The sequence below is a fragment of the Salvelinus alpinus genome, chromosome 1 (genome assembly GCF_045679555.1).
Source record: "Salvelinus alpinus chromosome 1, SLU_Salpinus.1, whole genome shotgun sequence".
NCBI lineage: Eukaryota > Metazoa > Chordata > Actinopteri > Salmoniformes > Salmonidae > Salvelinus > Salvelinus alpinus.
The window spans coordinates 24,646,820-24,672,747 of NC_092086.1; the positions used below are offsets into that span (position 1 = coordinate 24,646,820).

General features: G+C 41.9%; 2 protein-coding genes across 4 annotated transcripts; one reads left to right on the plus strand and one right to left on the minus strand.

Moving 5' to 3' along the window:
- The first annotated feature begins 245 nt into the window (after positions 1-245).
- On the plus strand, positions 246-16,600 carry LOC139581030 (uncharacterized). 3 transcript variants are annotated; one of them, XM_071410561.1, is made up of 7 exons: positions 246-495; positions 2,596-2,623; positions 2,901-2,953; positions 3,959-4,093; positions 9,406-9,794; positions 10,033-10,161; positions 10,398-16,600. In XM_071410561.1, exons 4-7 carry the CDS (start codon positions 4,072-4,074, stop codon positions 10,530-10,532), a joined length of 675 nt encoding a protein of 224 aa, XP_071266662.1. In that variant the 5' UTR covers positions 246-495; positions 2,596-2,623; positions 2,901-2,953; positions 3,959-4,071; the 3' UTR covers positions 10,533-16,600. The 3 variants fall into 3 exon arrangements, with proteins under 3 accessions (XP_071266662.1, XP_071266570.1, XP_071266482.1); XM_071410469.1 differs by lacking the exon at positions 3,959-4,093 and having other exon boundaries at positions 247-495; positions 2,596-2,648; XM_071410381.1 differs by lacking the exon at positions 3,959-4,093 and having other exon boundaries at positions 248-495.
- A 3,342-nt stretch (positions 16,601-19,942) lies between these two features.
- On the minus strand, positions 19,943-25,922 carry LOC139580975 (RNA-binding protein with serine-rich domain 1-like). Its single transcript, XM_071410248.1, has 7 exons — positions 25,801-25,922; positions 25,068-25,214; positions 24,641-24,808; positions 24,219-24,324; positions 21,566-21,719; positions 20,836-20,977; positions 19,943-20,496 (listed from the first exon to the last, which is right to left on the minus strand). Coding segments are annotated over exons 1-7 (819 nt in total). The 5' UTR covers positions 25,803-25,922; the 3' UTR covers positions 19,943-20,396.
- Between the last annotated feature and the right edge of the window lie 6 nt (positions 25,923-25,928).

Here is a 25,928-nt window from a genome sequence, read left to right on the forward strand (position 1 = left end):
TATCTATGCGTATCATGGTATCCAATTACTTTGTTATACTGGCATAAGTGGTATTATAAGAATAGTCTAACCAACATTTCTGTCAAATTAAATCAAACCAATATATTGTTGTACACAATAGATGGTTCAAAGGAGAAGCGATCCCCCAAAAGTGTTGTTTTATTGACAACTTAAAAAGTTTGCCTCCACGTCTTTTTCTAAAGTGAAAGTTGGTTATAACTAGTATAACTAGCTACTAGTCTAAAGCCCATGCCTCAGTTTATTTTTCAGTCATGAGCCTTTAATGAAATATGACGCACACAGCACATTGCCTACAGTAATTTTCCAGTGAATTGTACTGTCGTCTCAAGCTCTTCCGTGTTCAGCCAAGAAGAAGAGAACAAATACTTGTCACGCCACTTCTTACGCAACAGCCCAAAAGAAGCAATTCAAACGTTGTTTTTTGTTTTGTTGGTAAATTGCCTTTACATTTCTTACAGACTACATTTGAATCTGGTAAGCTATGTTACGATAGACTTGTTTGTAATATAAGTGTTTCATTGAAGGGGTGATAGCCTTCCGGAAATGTATGATGTTTATTTTGTTCTAATTACTATTACCATAAATATTGGTTCTATGGTATCGGTTCCTCAGTAGGCTAATAAAAATAAATATATGTCTGCTGAAGAAACGTGTCTTTGGTGAGAAGAAAGTGTTTTATACTTTGGCTCGAGAAATCCATTAGATACATTAGAGAAGTAGCATATGCTGCGTTCACGTGCTATCGGAGTTATCGGAAGTTCTGACTGGGAAGTTTCACTTGAATGACCCTTCATATCAGAATTACAATTCGGGAAACTGTGTGAGCTACCCAATTGTGACCACTGACCTTTTACATTTTGAACAAAAGACGATAACAATCCGTTTTTGACAAGCACAAGATAGGTACGGCATAAGGTAGCTAGTTTAATCATATTGATCATATTATCAATGTTAATCAAGCTAGCTAACTTAATTATAAGCAACGTTAGTTAGCTTATCAAGGTAGTTCAAATATTTTTGGTTGAAGAATTGTTCCGACCAAAATGCATATGAATGAAACAAAGTGAAATTTCCAACATCGCAGTTAGGAAATAGAACGCTCCGACGACTACATTAACGCAGCATTAACCTACGTTGAATTACGATCGCTCCCTTTACTCAAGCGTGCGGAATGCGCTTATAGAAATAAATGACTATAAAAACGTGTCAAACTGTTGGGATACAGAAGCTACAATCCTTGCCAAATTAGGAGAGTTTTATCACGACTTCAAAATGGACTGGTTGACTGAAGTAGGGAAATATGTATTCCAGCAATGAGCTGCAGTTTTGGAAGAACTGCGTCATTTTCAGTTTAGGTGACTTTGCGGGTGAACCTAGTTATTACAGTCACAAAGTCAGCATTGTCTATATCGTAAATATTAATATAAAAAAGTTTAAGGTTAGGTTTAGGCACAAGGTTAACAGTGTGATTAAGGTTAGGGTTAAGGGTTAGGTTTAAAATCTGATTTTAAGAAGCGAAATGTAGAAACAAGCAGGGTTTCGGACTTTGTGGCTGTGGTAACTATTGTCGACCATACATTGCGAACCGCTAGTGGCATTTAGAATTGGTTAGCCTTGGCTATCACCACCCTGCATATAGACAGCATCCACACTGGAAATATGCAAAAACATTAGTTTGATAAAGACAAAGAGCGTATTTTCATGAGAACCATTAAGCCTAGGCCTACTCCCCAAACATATGTCGTGGCCCTAATTCATCCCAATGCAGTGTTCAATGGAAAATTGTTAATACGTTTAGATCATTCCAAGGAACCGCATAATGAACTAAATTGAACGTCTGTATATCGATAAGAAGACAGATTTAGGTTTGTAACCCTGAAAAATATGTCTTTCAACTTGCCAAATTGAGATCCGTTTCAAATTACCATTCTTTGTGAATAACTGTTCAGACGCGAGATGCGAATCACTTCGCACTATTCTGTTCTATTTTAATCTCTTATATTACATCATGCTTTACTATAAAATAGGTGTATTGACTGTGATACGTGCTCGGGAAATAAGACCGTCTACATTAGCAAAACAAGGCTGTGTCATTGCACAGGCATAGGCTTCTATAAGCAAGCTCCACTCTTCTGCGGTTACTACCTTATTGAAGATGTGTTCCAGGATACACTATAACCAGTTGATATTACAGTTTCAATAAATTAATCTTAAATGTGTTTTTTTTATTGACTGAATTTACCTACATGAAACTATTTAGCTATTAGGATTCCTGTAATTGTAATTGTTATGATAAATTGTACATTTATACGGACTGTTTAGGTGTATGCAACTATTTAATGTAAGCCTATTTCAACTTTATTAGGTGTGTTTCACTCAAATAAACTATTTATTGGAATGACATTTAAAATTATAATTGTCATGTTGATTTTATGGGATGGTAGACCAATACAAAAATTGTTTTGATCTATATTATTCATGAGTAGTGTTTATTCATTTTGGTGTGGATTCTTCAAGTTGAAGTGCTTTTTTTGCCCTACTTGTTCACCAGCATTTGTATTGTTTTCCCAACAGTCATCGGGGGAATGACCACGTCAATGGGGTAAAGATATTTCAATTATAAAAATGTAAGAGATAATATATATATATATTCTATATATATATATGAGGCTCCAGGTTATTTAAATGACGTTGGTCCACACTTTGTTTATTACTTTTATTGTCTTGCTGAATTTCATTTGTTTAAGAATTTACTCAGGGCATGTCTGAGTTCTTTACCTAGTTTGCAAATGTGTAATTCTTGTTGTTTTAGTTCAATTAATACATAATTGTACAGTTTAATAAAACAAAACTTATACTGTTTTTATCATTTTATACAGGTCGTTAAAGAAGATAAAGACTGAGTTTCTTCGCTGTGAGAGGGGAAAAGAAGGTACCAGCCGACTTTCTTTATGTAGTGTATTGTCATCCAATGGCCTTTGTATTCAGACACTTTAAAAGGAAATGTCTGATTCAGCTGACATATGCAGCATTTACCGTGAATGCGATCTCCGTGAACTCGGGAACATTGCCTTTAAAAGCCGCATTGCCTATTACCCGCAATTGGATTGAATCCCGGGTTTAGACAACACTAGACCTCATATTTAACACGTTTAATGTTTTTCAATAAACAATTTCCATAAACATTAAAATGTCATGATAGAGAAATTGAATGTCATAAGAAGATAAAGTTGCTTGCTTACTGGTGACTTGTGGCCACTAGGGCCCCTCCTTCACTATATGAAAACAGTGTCTTCATGTTTTATGATTGGTTGTCATTCTATACTATATAAGGCCTAAGGCTGATTCTTTAAAAATCCACAAGGAAATCAAAAAGCTAACTGATCCCATAGATTTCCATTCGTTGCGCAGATTCTATTTAGCATTCCCTCCAGAAACGACCTTCAACTTCCTTCAAACTGCATGTAGAGACATAAAAATGGTATCCATGAGTTCATATGACTCTGGGTAAGTAGAACAATTGCCAAAATCTCAAACTATTCCTTTAAGTGGATTTCAAAGTTATTGGCCTTTCAGAATTCAGTGTTCCAAACAACCTCCATTTCTAATGTGTTTGTATCTCAGATGTCCTACTGTACATTTGGGACCCATTAAAACAAGCACTACTAACTAGTCACGGTTCTAAATGGGAACACATCAAGTCTATGAAGTTTGTCTGATTTATGCCATAACCTATTGACAACTGTTTATAACACATCTTTGCTGCTATCTTTTCAGAGTTTTCGTCAGAGCTTTTTCTTCCTCTGTCGTATTAATGCATAGTGGTTGATTTCCTATGTTGAGATATACTAGTGACTCAAACATGTCCATTAAATCACCACATGTGCCTGTGTGAGACTTGTACGAGGTTTGAGAAGTAGTACATTTTTCAAACTAGGATTTAAGCCGTGATGCAAGACGAATCTCTCTGAAAGTCGGTGGGCCCTGGACATCAGAGAAGACAAATAGCTATGGACACCAGATTCATCAGTGCCAAAGACGAAATGTTGGATGAAGATATCTCATTATATAGGTAGGCTATCAAGTGTTCGATTGGTGTGACAGAAGAAACATTCAATCAATGTGTTTGTGGATCTGCAGGTGAATGCATGTGAGCAGTGTGACAGAAGAAACATGGATGAAGGTGATGGGTGGTGATATTTGGACTGATGTCTCCGCTGTGAGGAGGTTGTTTGTGGATCTGCAGGTGAATGCATGTGAGCAGTGTGACAGAAGAAACATGGATGAAGGTGATGGGTGGTGATATTTGGACTGATGTCTCCGCTGTGAGGAGGTTGTTTGTGGATCTGCAGGTGAATGCATGTGAGCAGTGTGACAGAAGAAACATGGATGAAGGTGATGGGTGGTGATATTTGGACTGATGTCTCCGCTGTGAGGAGGTTGTTTGTTGGTCAATGAGTGTCTGTGATACCCTGTTCCCTTTTCACCACCTCCGTTGAAGAATCATTCCGGACTTGGATTTGACATTTCCAAAATGAAGTTTAATTAAGAATTGACTGTAATTACCTGCCCTATTGGACATTAAAACAATACAGTTGCTGTACATTTTATGCTGCCAAACAAAGCTATATTTTCCCTATGCTAACCAACGTAGGCCTTCAGTATGTATTAAGCACCTCCAAAACATGTCACAACTCGGACCCACTATCACCGACCCCATTGCTGAAACCCTCATTCACGCCTGGACTATTGCAGCACCATTCTCTACAGACTCCCTGACAAAACACTGGACCTACTTCCATACATTCAAACTCAGCTGTCAGAGTCCTCACACACACCAGACCTTGGGACATCACAACCTTCATCAAACTTCACTGGCTACCAGTTCAATCCAGCATCATCTTCAAACTACTCTTGCTCACCTTCAAATAGACTGGCCCTCACACACCTCTCTAACCTCCTACACTCCCACCGATTTACTGCGCTCCTCTGACACTGGCCTACTCACCATCCCTCGCAACAGGCTCCGCTCGATGTGAGAACGTCCTTTTAGCAGTGCAGGCCCCCAGCTCTGGAACTCCCTCCCTCCATGTCAGAACCTCACAATCCATACACATATTCTAGTCCACACTCAGACACCTCTTCACACAGGCCTACCCAAAATGGCTGTTGTCTAAGTTTTTATCTCTTGTTGTTTACTCCCCTGGTTAGTCTGTCATCATGTTTAGTGTTCTGCCTGGTTAGTCTGTCATCATGTTTAGTGTTCTGCCTGGTTAGTCTGTCATCATGTTTAGTGTGCTGCCTGGTTAGTCTGTCATCATGTTTAGTGTTCTGCCTGGTTAGTCTGTCATCATGTTTAGTGCTCTCCCTGTTTAGTCTGTCATCATGTTTAGTGCTCTCCCTGGTTAGTCTGTCATCATGTTTAGTGTTCTCCCTGCTTAGTCTGTCATCATGTTTAGTGTTCTGCCTGGTTAGTCTGTCATCATGTTTAATGTTCTGCCTGGTTAGTCTGTCATCATGTTTAGTGTTCTCCCATGGTTAGTCTGTCATCATGTTTAGTGTTCTCCCTGCTTAGTTGTCACGTTCTGACCTTTATTTCCTTTGTTTTTGTCTTTAGTTAGTTGGTCAGGGCGTGAGTTGGGGTGGGCAGTCTATGTTCTGTGTTTCTATGTTTAGGTTTGTCATTTGGCCTGATATGGTTCTCAATCAGAGGCAGGTGTTTTTCATTGTCTCTGATTGGGAACCATATTTAGGTAGCCTGTTTTCACTCTTGGTTTGTGGGTGTTTGTTTCCTGTGTCAGTGTTTGTGCCACACGGGACTGTTTTCGGTTAGGATTACTTTGTTATTTTGTATTTGTGTCATGTTCAGTTGTTTCTATTAAAACATGGACACTTACCACGCTGCGTCTTGGTCCGATCCCTGCTACACCTCCTCTTCAGACGAAGAGGAGGAAATCTGCCGTTACAGAAACACCCACCAACCAAGGACCAAGCAGCGTGGTAAAGGACAGCAGCAGCAGCAGCGGCAAGAGACACAGGATTCATGGACTTGGGAAGAGATTCTGGATGGCAAAGGACCCTGGACTCAGCCATGGGAATATCGCCGTCCCAGGGCAGAGTTGGAGGCAGCGAATCCAGAGAGGCGCTGGTATGAGGAAGCAGCACGGCGGCGCGGTTGGAAGCCCGAGAGTCAGCCCCAAAAATGTCTTGGGGGTGGCACACGGGGAGTGTGGCGAGTACAGGTAGGAGGGCTATTCCACCTCGCCGCACTGGCCTGGCTACGGGGAGCATTCAGCCAGGTAGGGTTGGGCGGGCTCGGTGCTCAAGAGCTCCAGTACGCCTTCACGGTCCGGTCTATCCAGTACCACCAGTGCCAACACCACGCACCAGGCTTCCTGTGCGTCTCCAGAGTCCAGTACGCCCTGTTCCTGCTCCCCGCACTCGCCCAATGGTGCGTGTACCCAGTCCGGTACCACCAGTTCCGGCACCACGCACTAAGCCTCCTGTGCGTCTCCAGAGTCCAGTACGCCCTGTTCCTGCTCCCCGCACTCGCTCAGTGGTGCGTGTACCCAGTCCGGAACCACCAGTTCCGGCACCACGCACCAAGCCTCCTGTGCGTCTCCAGAGCCCTGTACGCCCTGTTCCTGCTCCCCGCACTCGCCCAGTGGTGCGTGTCTCCAGTCCGGTACCACCAGTTCCGGCACCACGCACCAGGCCTACTGTGCGCCTCAGCAGGCCAGAGTCTGCCGTCTGTTCAGCACCGCCTGCGCTGCCCGTCTGCCCAGCGCCGTCTGAGCTGCCTGTCTGCCCAGCGCCGTCTGAGCTGCCCGTCTGCCCAGCGCCATCTGAGCCGCCCGTCTGCCCAGCGCCATCTGAGCCGCCCGTCTGCCCAGCGCCATCTGAGCCGCCCGTCTGCCCAGCGCCATCTGAGCAGCCCGTCTGCCCAGCGCCTTCTGAGCCGCCCTTCTGTCCTGAGCCGCTAGAGCCGCCCGTCAGTCAGGAGCCGCTAGAGCCGTCCATCAGTCAGGAGCCGCCAGAGCCGTCCGCCAGTCAGGAGTCGCCAGAGCCGCCCGCCAGTCAAGAGCCGCCAGAGCCGCCCGCCAGTCAGGAGCTGCCAGAGCCGCCAGTCAGTCATGAGCCGCCAGTTAGTCATGAGCTGCCTTTTAGTCATGAGCTGCCTTTCAGTCCGGAGCTACCCCTCAGTCCGGAGCTGCCTTTCAGTCCGGAGCTGCCTGTCAGTCCGGAGCTGCCCCTCAGTCCTGAGCTACCCCTCAGTCCTGAGCTGCCCCTCAGTCCGGAGCTGCCCCTCAGTCCGGAGCTGCCCCTCAGTCCGGAGCTACCCCTCAGTCCTGAACTGCCCCTCAGTCCGGAGCTACCCCTCAGTCCGGAGCTGCCCCTCAGTCCGGAGCTACCCCTCAGTCCTGAACTGCCCCTCAGTCCGGAGCTACCCCTCAGTCCGGAGCTGCCCCTCAGTCCAGAGGCGCCCCTCAGTCCAGTGGGGCCATTTAGGAGGGTCGCCGTTCCTAGGAAGCCACAGAAGCGGGTATTGACTATGGTGGAGTCACGTCACTGTCACGTTCTGACCTTTATTTCCTTTGTTTTAGTCTTCAGTTAGTTGGTCAGGGCGTGAGTTGGGGTGGGCAGTCTATGTTCTGTGTTTCTATGTTTAGGTTTGTCATTTGGCCTGATATGGTTCTCAATCAGAGGCAGGTATTTTTCATTGTCTCTGATTGGGAACCATATTTAGGTAGCCCGTTTTCACTCTTGGTTTGTGGGTGTTTGTTTCCTGTGTCAGTGTTTGTGCCACACGGGACTGTTTTCGGTTAGGATTACTTTGTTATTTTGTATTTGTGTCATGTTCAGTTGTTTCTATTAAAACATGGACACTTACCACGCTGCGTCTTGGTCCGATCCCTGCTACACCTCCTCTTCAGACGAAGTGTTTAGTGTTCTCACTGATTAGTCTGTCATCATGTTTAGTGCTCTCCCTGGTTAGTCTGTCGTCATGTTTAGTGCTCTCCCTACTTAGTCTGTCATCATGTTTAGTCTTCTCCCTGCTTAGTCTGTCATCATGTTTAGTGTGCTGCCTGGTTAGTCTGTCATCATGTTTAGTGTGCTGCCTGGTTAGTCTGTCATCATGTTTAGTGTTCTCCCTGGTTAGTCTGTCATCATGTTTAGTCTTCTCCCTGTTTAGTCTGTCATCATGTTTAGTGTTCTCCCTGGTTAGTCTGTCATCATGTTTAGTGCTCTCCCTGGTTAGTCTGTCATCATGTTTGAAAAGCACTTAAAATAAAATTTATTAATATTAATATTAAATCAACCTCGGTTATGGCTGGCAGTCAAATAAGAAATAATAATAATAAACTATGCACTCAGAATTTCACTAAATTCATTAGTTATCTGATTAGATCACTTTTATCCATAGACTTGATGAAGCACTTTAGCTTCCTACCCCGCTAACCTGGATTTCTAACAATCATGGACGTGGTGAGAAACAGGTCTATTGACCTTAGTGAAACCCTTACTGCATCACAGGGTACCACTGCTGTCAGGTCGAGAGTACGATTTCAGGGGGATATTTGGAAGATGAACATTTTAAGACTGTAGCACCGACCTACACAATGCGACCTACAAAAGCACTTGAAGCCAATTTCACAAACTTCGGGAGCAAGAAGCTTACCACTTTTGAGCGCACCAGTTGACTTGGATGACAGGAAGATGTCATCACAGCTGGAAACATGTACTGTGACAGCATCAAGGTGACCTCTTCATCCACATTTGACCTCAGCCAGTCCGCAGCAACCTTAGCAGCTGATGGGATTTAGCTGTGTGATTTGAGTTACAGCACCAACATTCAATACAGTACTGCCACAGTGCAAGACAACTAGCTGAGACTATACCCACAGCTATACCTTCAGAGATATAAAATGTGACAGCTCAAGCCAAAAGAACAACATGAAAGCTTCCAGGAACAATGGTTGAACATCTGATATGTGATATGTGAGAACCACCCATCATTGTATGTTTAAAGGGATGCTCCGGAACTTTTGTATAATTTCAACCAGTAGTTTTGAACGTGGTGCACACGAGCCAAAACGGGCCCCCTGTACTACATCATCATATGATATGTTACGTCCTGCAAATCCTTATTATTATATATATTTTTCTGTGTGCAATTCAGGTGATATGTTACGAATCCAATTGATAAAATATGTTATGAATTTGTTGTGCTAAGATCCAGGACTGCATCTTTAAATGAGATGGCTAATAATACATTAAGATTCAAAATGTTTATATTTGCTTTGGTTGTAAGTAGGATGTTCTGCACTCTTGACCATTACAATGTTAAATAGGTTTTCTAATTATTGTCAATTGTTGCCACAGAAGCTGTAGAATTCCTCAGCCAAATCAAAGAGATTGTGTTGAAACATCGCAACAGCAAGATTCCTCTTGCAAAGCCGAAAAGTTACGAGTTGAGAATCGGGGGTCTGGAAGACACTGTCCACGCTGGAGATGGTGAACAGTTAGAAGTTTGGAAAGACTGCTACCTTCCAGAGAGAATGGAGATGGTGGTCATTGGTGCCCTGGATGACTTCCGATGTTCGGCAGCAGGATGGCAGCTGGTTCTCCTGTTATGTGAAGATGGCAACGTCTACGCCTACGAGTTTGAAGTTCTACACCTGGTTGCCAGAAGCTTGGAGGATCTCTTTAAATCTGGAGCGGAGTTCCCAGGACTGGAGAAATTCAGATTTGGAGAATGCTTTGAGGAATTGGTAAGATCGAACAATATTACATTAACTTAGCCAACTTATTAACTTATTTTGTGTTTAATGTTAATAAATTAGGTAATCATGTGTTGTTATTGTCAGTTACAGTAGGTCTTGCATTTATTCGTCTACATGTCATTGTTCTTGAATAATTCCAAAATGTAGACATACAGTGTAATGTGTCAATGCACTGAGTAAGTTGCTGGACTAGTCGACTAGTTATTCCACAGTTATATTTTTTCAGACTGAGGAAGAGATGGAGAAACAGATGCAATGTGATGAAATAAAGAAAATCGATGACGAGCATATTCAGTTCCGAAGAAGATTGGAGATTGAGATGCTGGAGGATCTCAAAGCAATCAAGCAATCTGAGGTAATAATTACTGTTTGATTCAGACTGAGGGTATGGTACACATGGCAAAACATGACGAAAGTGTGTATATTGTATTTACAAAAATCTATTATCTATGCTCGCCCCTAGGTGAACAGACCCTAATACTGTTGTTTGTTTATGTTAATGCTGTCAAAATGTCCGTAAATTATTACGGTAATATTGTGGTAAACTATTTGTGATTTTCCATAACCACTATGTTGTTGATAATGTTTCAGTCAACCTTTCAACCCAACAAAGTAATGAAGAGCCAAGTCGGACCGTATTTTCAAGGCCTTCATTGGGAGTACTGCAAACCATCAAGAAATCTCACGTGTCAAATGCCATTGGTGGGCCTCGACCATGTCTTGTGATGAACACAGATCACAAACTGCACTTTTTGTTTTGCTGTTTGACTACCTGTACAGTATTATCTCTGCACAGAGACTGGTTTATGGATTTCATGGCAAAAAGAGTCTGGACTTCAGAATGAACATGTTTTATGTTTTTCTACTTTGAGTTTAAGGCCCAGAAAGGGGCAAAGTTTGAGATTACTTAGTGCAATTGTGATCAATTATGATACAGATTTTTTTTTTATATACCATGCATTGGGAAAGTATTCAGACCCCTTTACTTTCTCCACAATGTGTTACGTTGCAGCCTTATTCTAAAATGGATTACATTAAACATTTTCCTCATCAATCTACACACAATACCCCATAATGCCAAAGTAAAAAAACAGTTTGGGAAATTTTTGCACATTTATTCAAAATAAAAAGCAGACACCTTATGTACATAAGTATTCAGACCCTTTGCTATGAGACACAAAATTGAGCTCATGTGCATCCTGTTTCCATTGATCATCCTTGAGATGTTTCTACAACTTGATTGGAGTCCCCCTGTGATATTCAATTGATTTGGAGATGATTTGGAAATGCACACACCTGTCTATATAAGGTTCCACAGTTGACAGTGCATGTCAGAGTAAAAACCAAGCCATGAGGTCGAAGAAATTGTCCGCAGAGCTCTGAGACAGGATTGTGTCGAGGCAAAGATCTGGGGAAGGGTACCAAACAATTTCTTCAGCAATGATGGTCCCCAATAACCTCCATAATTCTTAAATGGAAGAAGTTGGGAACCACCAAGACTCTTCCTAGAGCTGGCTACCCGGCCAAACTGAGCAATCGAGGAGAAGGGCCTTGGTCAGGGAGGTGACCAAGAACCCGATGGTCACTCTGACAGAGCTCCTCTGTGGAGATGGGAGTACCTTCCAGAAGGACAACCATCTCTGCAGCACTGTACCAATCAGGCCTTTATATGGTAGAGTGGCCAGACGCAAGCCACTCCCCAGTAAACAGCATATGACAGTTCACTTGGAGTTTGCCAAAAGGCACCTAAAGGACTCTCCGACCATGAGAAACAAGATTCTATGGTCTGATGAAACCAAGATTGGACTCTTTGGCCTGACTGCCAAGCGTCACTTCTGGAGGAAACCTGGCACCATCCCTACGGTGAAGCATGGTGGTGGTAGCATCATGCTGTGGTGATGTCTTTCAGTGGCAGGGACTCTGAGACTAGTCCAGATCGAGGGAAAGATGAATGGAGCAAAGTATAGAGTGATCCTTGATGAAAACCTTCTCCAGAGCGCTCAGGACCTCAGACTGGGGCGATGGGTTCACCTTCCAACAGAACAACAACCCTAAGCACACAGCCAAGACAACGCAGGAGTGGCTTCAGGACAAGTCTCTGAATGTCCTTGAGTGACCCAGCCAGAGCCCGGACTTGAACCCAATCAAACATCTCTGGAGAGACATGAAAATAGCTGTGCAGTGACGGTCCCCATCCAACCTGACAGAGCTTGAGAGGATCTGCAGAGAAGAATGGGAGAAACTCCCCAAATACAGGTGTGCCAAGCTTGTAGCACCGTACACAAGAAGATTTGAGGCTGAAATCACTGCCAAAGGTGCTTCGACAAAGTACTGAGTAAAGGGTCTGAATACTTATGTAAATGTGATATTTCAGTTCCTTCTTTTTTTAATTTGCAAACATTTCTAAAAACCTGTTTTTGGTTTGTCATTATGGGGTATTGTGTGTTGATTGATTAGGGGGGGAAATTATTTAATCAATTTTAGAATATAGCTGTAACGTAACAAAATATGGAAAAAGTCGAGGGGTCTGTATTATTTAGATATTTGTTTCCTTATTTTAAAAGCAGTCTATGGACAAGGGTTGACTGCAATCCACACTCATTGTGATTAACTAGCCAATTCCAACAAATGCTTATAGGCATTTTGGGACCAAAAACCAATGAAAGTCCATTTACGCCATGCTTAATCATCTCCTCCTGTTTAATTTACGCCATGTCCAAATCATCTCCTAAATTGATTTTAACTCAATTACTTGTTTTTAAATTATTTTGCGACAATTTTGGCATGACATTTTGGTAAACATGAGAGGCTGACTTGAAAGTACTGCCAACTGCTATTTGGAGGGTTTGGCTGGCCGGATGTCCTTCGCACTCTAGCGACTTCTTGTGGCGGGTCGGGCGCATGCACGCTGACTTCGGTCGCCAGTTGTACAGTGTTTCCTCCAACACATTGGTGCGGCTGGCTTCCAGGTTAAGCAAGCAGTGTGTCAAGAAGCAGTGCGTCTTGGCAGGGTCGAGTTTCGGAGGACGCATGGCTGTTGACCTTCACCTTTCCCGTGTCCGTACGGGAGTTGCAACGATGGGACAAGACTGTAACTTCCAATTGGATATCACTAAAAAGGGGTAAAAAGTAATAAAAATAAAATATATATATATATACAGTTGAAGTCGGAAGTTTACATACACTTAAGTTGAATTAAAACTTGTTTTTCAACCACCACAAATTTCCTCTCAGTGCAAGAGGCATCTCTAGAGACCCTGGTTTGAATCCAGGCAGTATCACATCTATCCATGATTGGGAGTTCCATAGGGCAGCACAAAATTGGCCCAGAGTTTTCCGGGTTTGGCTGGGGACAGGCCGTCATTGTCAATAAGAATTTTTTCTTAACTGACTTGCCTTGTTAAATAAATACACAATTATATTATTGATTGACTGACTATGACTTTTCAAATCTCCCAGCAGTGCTATTTGTAGAGAAATGACGGTGGAAACAAACACCTTTATGCGCAAATATTGATATAATAACCATCCTATTGTTTCCACATCATCTCTCGGCGTCCTCAGCTATAGATGAACATCGAATACTGACTTGTATCATGGGTAGTCTGGCTGGTTAGTTAAGTTTATCAAACATGTTTTGAGAGACTAATCTAACACAATCAAGAACACCTCTTGTGTTTCTGGTCCAGTTTATAGGTTTCTATTTTTTAACAGGGTGATTGCATTTTAATATTGCAAATATTGCTCAAAGTAAAGTAAAAATAAAGCAATAACAAAAGCACATGATGTCTATACATCAGTAATGACACAGTGCACATCAAGGACAAATATACCCTTTACCTTTTGTAAGAGTGAGAAGGCTGTTTAGTCAGTAATCGGTATAATATTATGTATCAGTTGGGGCGTCAGTGGAGCACCAGTACCTTTCCCAGAGAAGTACAGAAAATTACCAAGACCAGTCAGACAGAAACTCAGGGGAAGTTGTGGATTACACATTTTCAGCGTATTTGACTATGACTGTATTCATGTTTTCATACAGTATTTTTTTACAGTATCTTTCATACAGTATTTGGTTTCATTTGAACTGCCTGTTCTTGATTCTGTAAATGAGTCCAAACATACAGTACAACACGGAATAACAACTTCCTCATACTTACAGATGAGAAATGTTACTGGTATGGCCCAACAAAAAAAGTGTCCATGTCATCAAGTTTTTTTTGTCTGAAGCAATTTGGGCTCCCGAGTGGCGCAGCGTTCTAAGGCACTGCATCTCAGTGAATGAGGTATCACTACAGTCAGTTCCTGGTTCAAATCCAGGCTGTATCACATCTGGCCATGATTGGGAGTCCCAAAGGGTGGCACACAATTGGCCCAGCATTGTCTGGGGTAGGCCGTCATTGTAAACAATAATTTGTTCTTAACTGACTTGCCTAGAAAATAAAGGTAAAAAAACACCTAATAATTATTGAGCAATATGGAACAAAAAAGAGACATTATTAACATCAGGTAGAGTTGATATGGTTATAAGAGGATATATTATATTAACACAAACAAGTGAGAAGATTGAAACAGTTGGGCTTATCACATTGATGTTGTAAATGTTATACCGTTGCATCCAATATGCCATCAGTTAATGTAATATAGTTAATCTTGACAGAATAATTGTTTGTGTTATACCTTGATTTTCTGACATGCCTCAACCATAGGGTGGTTAAAAACCGTTTATGTTTTAGTCTGCTGTGGTCAACACTCTGCAGCACAACGATAACGATTGGCAACACCCATGTTCTCTCCAGTCTGTTGCAGAAACGAAACCTCAGAGCAGCTTCACATCCTGTTGCTAAACCCTGTAATCGCAGCCTTGTCAGTAAAAAAAACTGTCAGCACAATAAACAACCTGACAAAATAAAAGCACAAAAAAACAAGGTCAAAATAAAACATAATAAAAAGTATGTTTGAATGACACTGAGGGGCAGTGTTGTTACAGTTAATGCAGGTGTTCCTGAGGCTAATGCCATGCAGGTGTTTGTACACATGCAATATACACACACTCTCATTCAAATGCACACATACATGGACACACACACATGTAAATATTGCCATACATGCAGTCAAACATATAAGGTTGGCCTTGCTGTTATGATGTTTGTTGTCCTTGTTGTTTTCTGTTTTCCTTTATCTTTGTCTTTTTTCTCTTTTTGGTTGTTGGTTGGTTATTGCTGGTTGTTGGTGCGTTGGGGGAAGGTGTTGTGGGTGGGGAATGGAATTATTATAATATTTTTTTCATTCTAGGTGGGTGGGGGGGGTCTTGGATGGTTGAGGGGCAGTTCTTGGAGAATTGTGGGGGGGGTTCTTGGAAGGCTGATGGGAGATCTGTCGATGTGTCCTTGAGCAGGGCATTGACCCTGGTTGCTTCTGTGTGTCGCTCTGGATGGGAGGCTGTTAGATAACCAACGTGATGTAATTGTTGACCGGCTTCACTGCAAGTATATTGTATGTTTTAAATATTCAATAAAAAAAGGAAAATATATATAAAAAATAAACAACCTGATTAATAGTCAGAATTTGTTTATAAGGTTACCTTTTACAATACAATGCTACAAATTACAACTGGAATTGTAAAACATAAGTAGTAAAATAATAATAACACAGGGATGATCACATTGGGCAGCAGGTAGCCGAGTGGTTAGAGCGTTGGGCCAGTAACTGAAAGGTTGCCAGATCAAATAGCTGAGCTGACAAGTTAAAGTCTGTTGTTCTGCCCCTGAAAAAGGCAGTTAACCCACTGTTCCTAGACTGTTATTGTAAATAAGAATTTGTTCTTAACTAACTTGCCTAATTAAATAAATTAATGATAAAAGGCTGTGTTTGATATGTAAGTGTACTCTAGCCTAGAGGTCCATATGAGGGAATTAATCTTTATTGACTCATCATATGAATCTATCAATATCCTGTAATGTACTGTAATCTCTTTTTAAGACCAAATAGGAAAATAGTAAGTAAGTGCAGCAAGCTGTTAGTAGCCCATGTGCCTCACCCTAATAATTTGGTCCCTTTCACCCTCAGAACTTAGCCTACTGTTCTGACTTAGTGGTGCACAGGTAGCCTATACCCTGTTTTAGAGAAATGTCATCATCTAATATTGTAAGAGCTTTCATTGTCTGCTTATATGCCCCTATATGCCCCCTTTATTTATCATACGGTTCTGACTTGGTGTACAGGGAGAATACTGGAAGAACGGACCATGTTCTGAATTCTGTCGCTGTACATTTCAAAAGTGCTGAACAAAAAGTTATATTGACTACGTCCATCTTAGCTCACTCATTGTCTTAATCAAAATTACAGACTGCCTCTTATGCGCTCATCGTTCCCTTATGCAATAGTTTCTACATCTCAATTGTTATTGGCCTATTGCTTATATAGGTCTATCTCATTAGTATCTTCTTCATCATTTTAGACAATGTTGGAATTATTTAATTGTTTTGCTTACTTTGTGTATTATAATTAGCTCATGTGCTTTTCTTGACGAGGAGGAAATACTATATAATGTTGTTGGGTCTGTAACCATGTTTGCCAGTGACAGTCTCCTCCCTTTCAAATATTTTTTTTCAACAGAAATGTCAGTAATAGACCCATGTAATTCCAGTTGATATTGCGAGGGTTGTTTTGTATGCGCAATGCGCTGTCTGTGCGTCGGGATATTGTATATAAAAGTGGATCCTCATGATTGTACTTTCCTTCCTTTTCAGACAAAATAGGCCTAATAAAATACCTCAAACGGTAGGCTAACCGAGTCTCTCCCTCTCACTGTGTGGTGACTTAAACAAGAGTCAAGTTAAAGCCTCAACATGTTGCTGAATTTATCTGAACTAACATCTATCTGAATTTCTGTCAGTGTTCTTTTCTAAAGTGCTGAACCAATAGGCCTGCCTCGTCACAGCTCGTTTGCTTGCACTTGCTTATACTTAGAGCTAAGTGTTAATGATATAAGAATAACATTCTGAATTTACTGAACATAAATTTAATAATGTTTGTGTGTGGTTCAAAAGTCAAAACTCATTATTATTGAAGCACAATGCGGTTTTTATCAACTTACACAAATCCACAAGGAGTCAGTGGTAAACACATTTGTTTAAGCAAGTCGGCCATATCAGCTATGGTTTTTAAAAGGCAGTACACGAGGCTGAATGAACTGTTTCACTGCCAGACAAGGCTCTGCTGATAGCCAGGTGTAGCGGTGGTAAGGATTCACTCCTTGGTGCTGAAAAGAAAGCTCTGCTGTTGGGACAGCTTTATGTAGGCCCTAACAATTTGGTGGGGAACCATTTGTCACCGTGTAGTGGCATGCATCTAAAAAAATATATATACGTTGAGTTTGCCCCACTGAGATTTACATGCTAAAATTTCCACTGAGAACAGCAATAGTGATTGGCAACACCCTCATGTTGTCCCGTCTGTTGCAGAAATGAAACCTCAGAGCAACAAGCCTCACGTCCAATAGTTAAACACTAGCAGTAAAACAGTGGTAAAATAATAAAAATGCAGGGATGAGTGATAAAAGGCTGTGTTTGTTATGAATGTGTACTCTGGCCTAGAGGTCCATCTTTATCTGCCTTATATCAATGTATCAATATCCTGCAATGTACTGTGCCATGTGCACCATACATTTAGATGTGTTCATGTCAGAGTAAATAGATGTTTGCAACTTAACCTGTTTTATGTTGTTGCAGAACATGAGAGGAGGGAGAGACCTCAAGGTCATCTAGCACTACAGTGTGGCCCACTGTGTGGTCTTTGGGGGGTGTTGTCATCACACAGAATACAAGAGAAGAGCATGAGCTCCATCACCATCATTTTAGGCTGGGCATCACAAACAGACAGAGAACTATTGATAATCATTAAAGTAGATAATGATCATGGTGAAGCAATCAAGTTAAGGGAACACCACTGTTCAAACACCTTCAATTACATCCCGTGACGACCTTTTAGGTCAATTTCCTTGATTCATTCTGAAGTCAGATAGTAAGTCACGATCAGCCATTGTACCCCCATCTATGTTCTAAACCTGCACTTCGATTTACAGACCAGAGGGGTATACTACGACGCCAGCTAAACGCTATCTGAAGTGGAGTTAGTCTGGCCTGGAGCAGGTTAGAGCTGAAGGATTCGTTGCCATAAAAATGTACCTGGCTAAAAGGTGAGCCAAGTTGAATTCAGAATTGACCAAAGTCAGCTGCTAAGTCCTCTATCCCACTTCGTAGTATAGCCCTCAGGGTGAATAACTACAATACAAACTTTTGTCTTATAAGTCAAAGTGAACAACACTAATCAGACACATGGTTATATGTTGAATTAATGGCTTTCCCCCCAATTACAATAACTTATTTAAACAGAAACGGACGGTTCTGAACGATCAGTTGAAGAATGATGTGATTATATAGCCCAGAGGGTGATTTAGTATGACGTGCTGCATATGTTTTGAGATTCAAATGGTCACACCCATATCAATCAGGTCATATCCCATCACACCCACTGAACAAGAGCAAACATACCGGTAAGACTGTTGAAGAATGGTGCAAAGCGTTCTGTGCTCGACTGAACACACAGGTGTGCTAAAATAAACCAGTTGTATATGAAGATAATGCCCTCTCCTGGAGAAGTTTAAACCTTACTACACTAATCATGGGAGAATCTCAATGAGATATTCTCCCTTCCTCATGTCCTCTACTCGCCTCCTTTTGAAAAAGGTCAAAGGCAATTGAGGATCGGAGGCAAGGAACTGTAGAAACAAGTGCGCTTGTATGAAATCACACTGCTCCTCCACTAGTGTCATCAGGGTAAAGGACTTTTACAGAGGTGGAATTCAAAAATGTGTAAAGTGTTCAAAAGAAACACAGCTAGTTGTGCTAGACTTCAGGACTTCAGGAAACAGCAGAGGGAGCACCCCCCTATCCACATCGACGGGTCAGTAGTGGAGAAGGTGGAAAGTTTTAAGTTCCTCGGTGTACACATCACGGACAAACTGAATTGGTCCACCCACACAGACAGCGTCGTGAAGAAGGCGCAGCAGCGCCTCTTCAACCTCAGGAGGCTGAAGAAATTCGGCTTGTCACCAAAAGCACTCACAAACTTCTACAGATGCACAATCGAGAGCATCCTGTCGGGCTGTATCACCGCCTGGTACGGCAACTGCTCCGCCCACAACCGTAAGGCTCTCCAGAGGGTAGTGAGGTCTGCAGAACGCATCACCGGGGGCAAACTACCTGCCCTCCAGGACACCTACACCACCCGATGTCACAGGAAGGCCATAAAGATCATCAAGGACAACAACCACCCAAGCCACTGCCTGTTCACCCCGCTATCATCCAGAAGGCGAGGTCAGTACAGGTGCATCAAAGCAGGGACCGAGAGACTGAAAAACAGCTTCTATCTCAAGGCCATCAGACTGTTAAACAGCCACCACTAACATTTAGCGGCCGCTGCCAACATACTGACTCAACTCCAGCCACTTTAAAAATGGGAATTGATGGAAATTATGTAAAAATGTACCACTAGCCACTTTAAACAATGCCACTTAATATAATGTTTACATACCCTACATTACCCATCTCATATGTATATACTGTACTCTATATCATCTACTGCATCTTGCCATCTTTATGTAATACATGTACCACTAGCCACTTTAAACTATGCCACTTTATGTTCACATACCCTACAGTACTCATCTCATATGTATATACCGTACTCTATACCATCTACTGCATCTTGCCTATGCCGTTCTGTACCACCACTCATTCATATATCTTTATGTACATATTCTTTATCCCTTTACACTTGTGTGTGTATAAGGTAGTAGTTGTGGAATTGTTAGGTTAGATTACTTGTTGGTTATTACTGCATTGTCGGAACTAGAAGCACAAGCATTTCGCTACACTCGCATTAACATCTGCTAACCATGTGTATGTGACTAATAAAATTTGATTTGATTTGATTTAGACATTTTATCAATTAAAGGACAAGTAGCGTACGGGTTTAAATGTGTGCATGTGTTTCTTATATGGCGAAATATAGAAATGTGTCTCTAGCTAGTCAATAAACATAGACTTAAAAAAGCCACAGAAATTGACAAAAAGTTTGAGGTTGAAGTTTCTTCCTTTTTATTTTCAAAGCATGTACAAAATCAGTACACAGTGGTGAAAAGACAGGCTACACATCTTGAGCAAATCATTAGTACTAAAACAAAGCCTGACCTCTGAATGGATAACAAAGGATATGACGATCAACAAGTAATCTGAACGACTGTGTGGGAACCTTAAAATGAAAATTGGAAAAACGTAATGAGACAAACAAAAAAACTAGACTGTTCACTTCAGACAAATTCTTTTGAGGTACAAGCTCAATTGTATTTCCTTGATTCCTTTCATCCTCTCTTCTCGCCACCTCAAAGCACAATGGAGGAGAAGGAACATTACGATTTTGTCCTCCAATGCATTTTCAAGAAGAGAAGAGGGGACAGGATGCAAGTAATCATGGAAAATACATTCACCCTGGGTTGTTGGGGTGAGCAGGGGGGGTAGCGTTGTTCCTCTACCGTGAGGAGTTGGAACTGGAGCGGGAACGATGACGTCTGCGCCCCGGGGACCTGGAGCGTCGGCGCACGGGGGACCGTCTCCTTGGTGACCGAGACCTGCAGGTAAACAAAGCATCACGTATGTGTCAGTAAAGTACCTTTATATTGCATCACTTGAAGAAACTATCAACAGGTCAACATATTACACCACAAGAAGCTAGAGGCGCTAGGAGTAGAGAATTAAACACTACAGGAATGTTCTCAGGACAGTAGGTCAGATTGGAGGATTCAAATTACTGTTGAAATTGGTGATTGAAGCAAGTATTTGTTACCAGTATTGTACTATAAATCCAGGACGTCCAGGTCACCATAACATGGGCTAGAGCTATCAGAGCAGGGCTATCAAACCACCAGACCCACCAGGGCTCAGGCCATCAGACCAGGGCCAACACTAACCTTCTCCTCATGCGAGGTGGGGTGCGGCGCCACATGGGGGGAGGTGGGGGCATTCTGCGTGGGGGTGACTGTCTGCGAGGGGGAGGGCGTATCCTTGGAGCCAGCACAGCAGAGGTGGTGATCTCCTGACCATCAATCTGACCTTGGAACAGAGGAAAGACGGAAATACGCACAAACCTCAACGTCATGCTAGAAACATCTGTTAAAATGTATCTAAACTCCAAAACATTGAGATTTCAGACGGACACAAAGCAGTACAAGGGGTTAGCCAATAGTCCAACAAAGGCTCTGCACTGTCTTCCAGAAATGATACATTAGGGACGTAGCGTTCGCATGAAAGAACACAATCATTGTATGTTTTTAGCTGCTCCACTGGAAGCTGGTATCACGGACGAAGTACAAACCACTAAGCGTTTATCCTTTGTGAGTCACACATCGACTGGGAGAAAATTAAAAAGCCTCACAGCTAATCTCCAGTCACGTGCTGTTCGGGCAACCAGTGTAACAGCCAGGTTTAATTGGCTACAATGGGAATGTATTACTTGTAGCTCAAAAAAGTATGTACCAGGTCTGTTATTGTTACAGTCTACAAGGTTGTGTTCAGTAGGCACGAAATGACCAGAAACCAAGAGGAACTATCTGAACTTGTCCAATAAGAATTGCTCATTTTCATTTGCAAAACATTCTACTACGCTGTGGCCTTATGAACATGCCCAAGATGCCCTCGTACCACCATCCATGTGTTTCAGGGCCTTCTGGGCCTCCTCTGGAGTCTCGAACTCCACATAGGCGTAGCCCCGGGACAGGTTTGGGTGGAGCCTCTCCACTGGCATGTCAATCATCTTGATCTTGCCGTAGGTGGCAAAGATCTCCTGGATGTGGTCCTGTTCAACAGAAGATAAAAATGACTTCCAACATTTATCTCTGATGGCATGGTCTCGACATACAACTCATTCAAAGAGAATAAGTACATTTTTACTTTACGGCGCAACATGTAGAAATCACTCCGCTATACATAGCTGCTAAAATACTAAAATGGTCAACTCATTTCAGTTTATGTGACAAAACAAGCAATGTATGCTATAGTGTAGAGAATCATTTTACCATCTAAACCGCTGTGAAATATATTTCAATATCCCAAAATATCAATATATACAGTTTTAGAACACCTACTCATTCATGGCTTCTTATTTATTTTTACTATTTTCGACATTGTAGAATAATAGTGAAGACATCAAAACTATGAAATAACATATGGAATCATGTAGTAAGCAAAAAAAGTAAAAAAGTAAATTAAAAGATATATTTGAGATTCTTCAAATAGCCACCCTTTGCCTTGATGACAGCTTTGCACACCCGTGGCATTCTCTCAACCAGCTTCATGAAGTAGTCACCTGGAATGCACTTCACTTAATAACAGGTGTGCCTTGTTAAGTTAATTTGCAGAATTTCTTTCCTTCTTAATGTGTTTGAGCCAATCAGTTGTGTTGTGACAAGGTAGGGGGATATACAGAAGACAGCCCTATTTGGTTAAAGACCAAGTCCATATTATGTCAAGAACAGCTCAAATAGGCAAACAGAAACAACTGTCCATCATTACTTTAAGACATAAAGGTCAGACTGTTCAGAGGAGGGCGTGTGAATCAGGCCTTCATGGTCGAATTGCTGCAAAGAAACCACTACTAAAGGTCACCAATAAGAAGAAGATACTTGCTTGGGCCAAGAAACACGAGCAATGGACATTAAACTGATGGAAATTTGTCTTTTGGTCTGGAGTCCAAATTTGAGAATTTTGGTTCCAACCGCCGTGTCTTTGTGAGATACGGTGTGGGTGAACGGATGATCTCTGCATGTGTATTTCCCACCGTGAAGCATGGAGGAGGTAGTGTGATGGTGCTTTGCTGGTGACACTGTCAGTGATGTATTTATAATTCAAGGCACACTTAACCAGCATGGCTACCACAGCATTCTGCAGCGATATGCCATGCCATCCCATCTGGTTTGGACTTCGTCATTCGTTTTTCAACAGGATAATGACCCAACACACCTCCAGGCTGTGTAAGGGCTATTTTACCAAGAAGGAGAGTGATGGAGTGCTGCATCAGATGACCTAGCCTCCACAATCACACAACCTCAATTTTTTTTAATGGTTTGGGATGAGTCTGACCGCAGAGTGAAAGAAAAGTAGCCAACAAGTGCTCAGCATATGTGGGAACTCTTTCAAGACTGTTGGAAAAGCATTCCAGGTGAAGCTGGTTGAGAGAATGCCAAGAGTGCAAAGCTTTCATCAAGGCAAAGGGTGGCTACTTTTAAGAATCTCAAATATAAAATATATTTTGATTTGTTTAACACTGTTTTGGTTACTACATGATTCCATGTGTGTTATTTCATAGTTTTGATGTCTTCACTATTATTCTACAATGTAGAAAACAGTAAAAATAAAGAAAAACACATGCAATAGTAGGTGTTCTAAACTTTTTGACCGGTAATGTGTGTGTGCATATATCTTTATTTATCCACTGTACAACAATAATATGTATTTTTACAGCCACAGTACCTAACCCCCTAATGTTCCTGGCTTATTCTGTAAAAGAACATGCTGTAAGCCTAACATACGATTGGTGCTTCAGAATTCGCTCGAGGCCAGTTACTCTGTTAACTTCAGAACTGCCTTCTCCCGGATATCTTCAAAGAGTTCATAATTCAATACAATAATATTGACAATTCCAAGCACCCTGCAAAATTGTGAGATCATGAGAGGATACACAACTGCTACTGACCGCTAACACTGTGCTGCTCCCAGCCTGTTATGTCAATAGTGTGTCAGAGGGTTTGGTACTGTGGCACTAAAAACACACATTTCCATTGAACAATGGATAAATGAAGATCTATTTGATATTTTATTTTGAAAACTCCCTGTGAATGATAAAGGTGTTATGAATGTTTTCATGAATGATTGACTGCAACACTCAGAAAGGTGTTATGAAGGTTGTTATTAATGACTGACTGCAACACTCAGAAAGGTGTTATGAAGGTTGTTATTAATGTTTGACTGCAACACTCAGAAAGGTGTTATGAAGGTTGTTATTAATGTTTGACTGCAACACTCAGAAAGGTGTTATGAAGGTTGTTATTAATGATTGACTGCAACACTCAGAAAGGTGTTATGAAGGTTGTTATTAATGTTTGACTGCAACACTCAGAAAAGTGTTATGAATTCCTTGTGTATTATACCACCTTCAAGTAAAGTGTGACTTCAAAAATATCTATACATTTTACATACATAATTCCCGTTGTTGAATTTGGGTTTATTTACACTTGCACACCAACTGTAGTAAGCCCAGAAACACAGCTAGGATGAGCCGTGTCGTGTAGTCCCTCACCTTGGTCACATTTCTGGTCAGTCTTCCTAAGTGAACTTTGGTGGGCTTGGGGCTCGGGCTCCTTCTCCTTCGCTCCTTGTCATCTCCCTTCTTCTGTGTTTTGGACCTATAGCACAATGGACAGTCATTACAAAACCATGAGAGTTTACTAAGTGAAAAGACACTGTTTAAAGCGGGACAAACTTGTAGTTTTTCCCACAACTGAACCATTTTGATCATGATAAAACGGCATTCTCAACCAGACCTAGGGTTCAAATAGTATTTTACATATTTCAACTACGTTCAGTGTGTGCCACTGGTTCCATTGTCCTAGACTAAGATAAAATATTTGGACGATTTCAAATACTATGTGAACCCAGGGATTGTCCCGATGAGCAGACACTGTTTAGCACCACAATCACAACGTATCAGCTAGTACTCACGCGGAGCGGGAGCGGCGACGGTTGTCGTGGCGGCGGCGACCGGGATCGGGCGACCCAGAGGAACTAGATGAGCTGGAGGAGCTGGACCGGGAAGACCCAGAGCGGCTGGTGCCAGAGGAACTAGAGCCGCTGGAGGAACCAGAGCTGGAGCCAGAGCTGCTGCTGGAGCTGGGTAGTAAGATATACATACACAAACAGGCCAGCAACAAGGGTTGTGTTTATTAGGCATACAATCGAAGGAAACTGAGCAAAACAGGGAGGTACCATCTGAAATTCGTGTCCAATTAACCTCTTGGCCCAATTTGGTACATAGGGCATTCCAGCTTGGCTTAGCAGTGTGAAAAGCCCTAGCTAGTGTGTCCTAAAGCACTGTTTGAGGTAGTTAAAGACTGTACATAGTCTGAAAGAGCAAGGGGAGGCATCTCACCTGCTGCTGCTCCCAGTGGATGCACTGCGTCGTTTGTGGCCCTTCTCCCTGCCTCTCTCCTTGTCCCCCCCTTCCTTAGTGGCAGTCTTCTCTTTTCCCCTGTCCTTTGACTTTTCCTCCTCCTTACGCTTTGTGGGTGACGGTGCCCTAAGTAAGTGGGGAAAAAAGATGTCAATTAAGTTAGTTAGATGCAATTAAAAAGATAATGAATACATGACAAATGCTGCTAATTTGCTAATAAGTTGCATTATAAAATAAGCCAGGGGCAGTTGCAGTATAACAGTCTTATTCACTCATCACCAATAAACTATCTAGCTTGCTCTCCAATGTTGGTTAAATACAATTGTGATTTAGCTAACGTTAGCGTTAGCTAAATAATCAGAATGTAGGGCTAATTAAGAGAACTAGCTAGTATGGACATAGACTAGCTCGTGCAGTGTGCGAGAAAGTGTAGACACAGTACTAGTAAGATCGCTCCGAACAGCATTAGTATTAAGTTCTTCATCTTCAAACGCTATCTAACAGTATATATGTTGCGTTTATGCGACCGCCATTGCCTTGCTCCATTCATAGAACAAGCAAGGCCAGAAACGATAGCTAATTAGCAACGTTGTGCCCTGCTCTGTTGATGTAGCTCAAGCATTAAAATGTATCTAATGTAATGCCAAAATGGTCAACATTGAGAAGATCGTAATATGGAATAGAAATAGTTATATAAACCCAGAATACGTACATTTCGTTCGAGTTGGATGCAGGCTCAACCACTCGTTCCTCTGTGCTAAATCTGACGCGTAATGATGACGTAGTCGCCTAAATGACGTTTTCCACTTTTTCTCTTTTGTCAACATTCATATGAAAATC

Bases quoted from the DNA above. Each gene is read 5' to 3' on its own strand.
- LOC139581030 (XM_071410381.1), top strand. The intron at 2,954-9,405 runs GTACCAGCCGAC...TTGTTGCCACAG, and splicing joins CTGTGAGAGGGGAAAAGAAG to AAGCTGTAGAATTCCTCAGC. The intron at 10,162-10,397 runs GTAATAATTACT...ATAATGTTTCAG, and splicing joins AAGCAATCAAGCAATCTGAG to TCAACCTTTCAACCCAACAA.
- LOC139580975 (XM_071410248.1), bottom strand. The intron at 24,809-25,067 runs GTGAGATGCCTC...CTTACTACCCAG, and splicing joins TCCACTGGGAGCAGCAGCAG to CTCCAGCAGCAGCTCTGGCT. The intron at 20,497-20,835 runs GTTAGTGTTGGC...GTTTACCTGCAG, and splicing joins CCACCTCGCATGAGGAGAAG to GTCTCGGTCACCAAGGAGAC.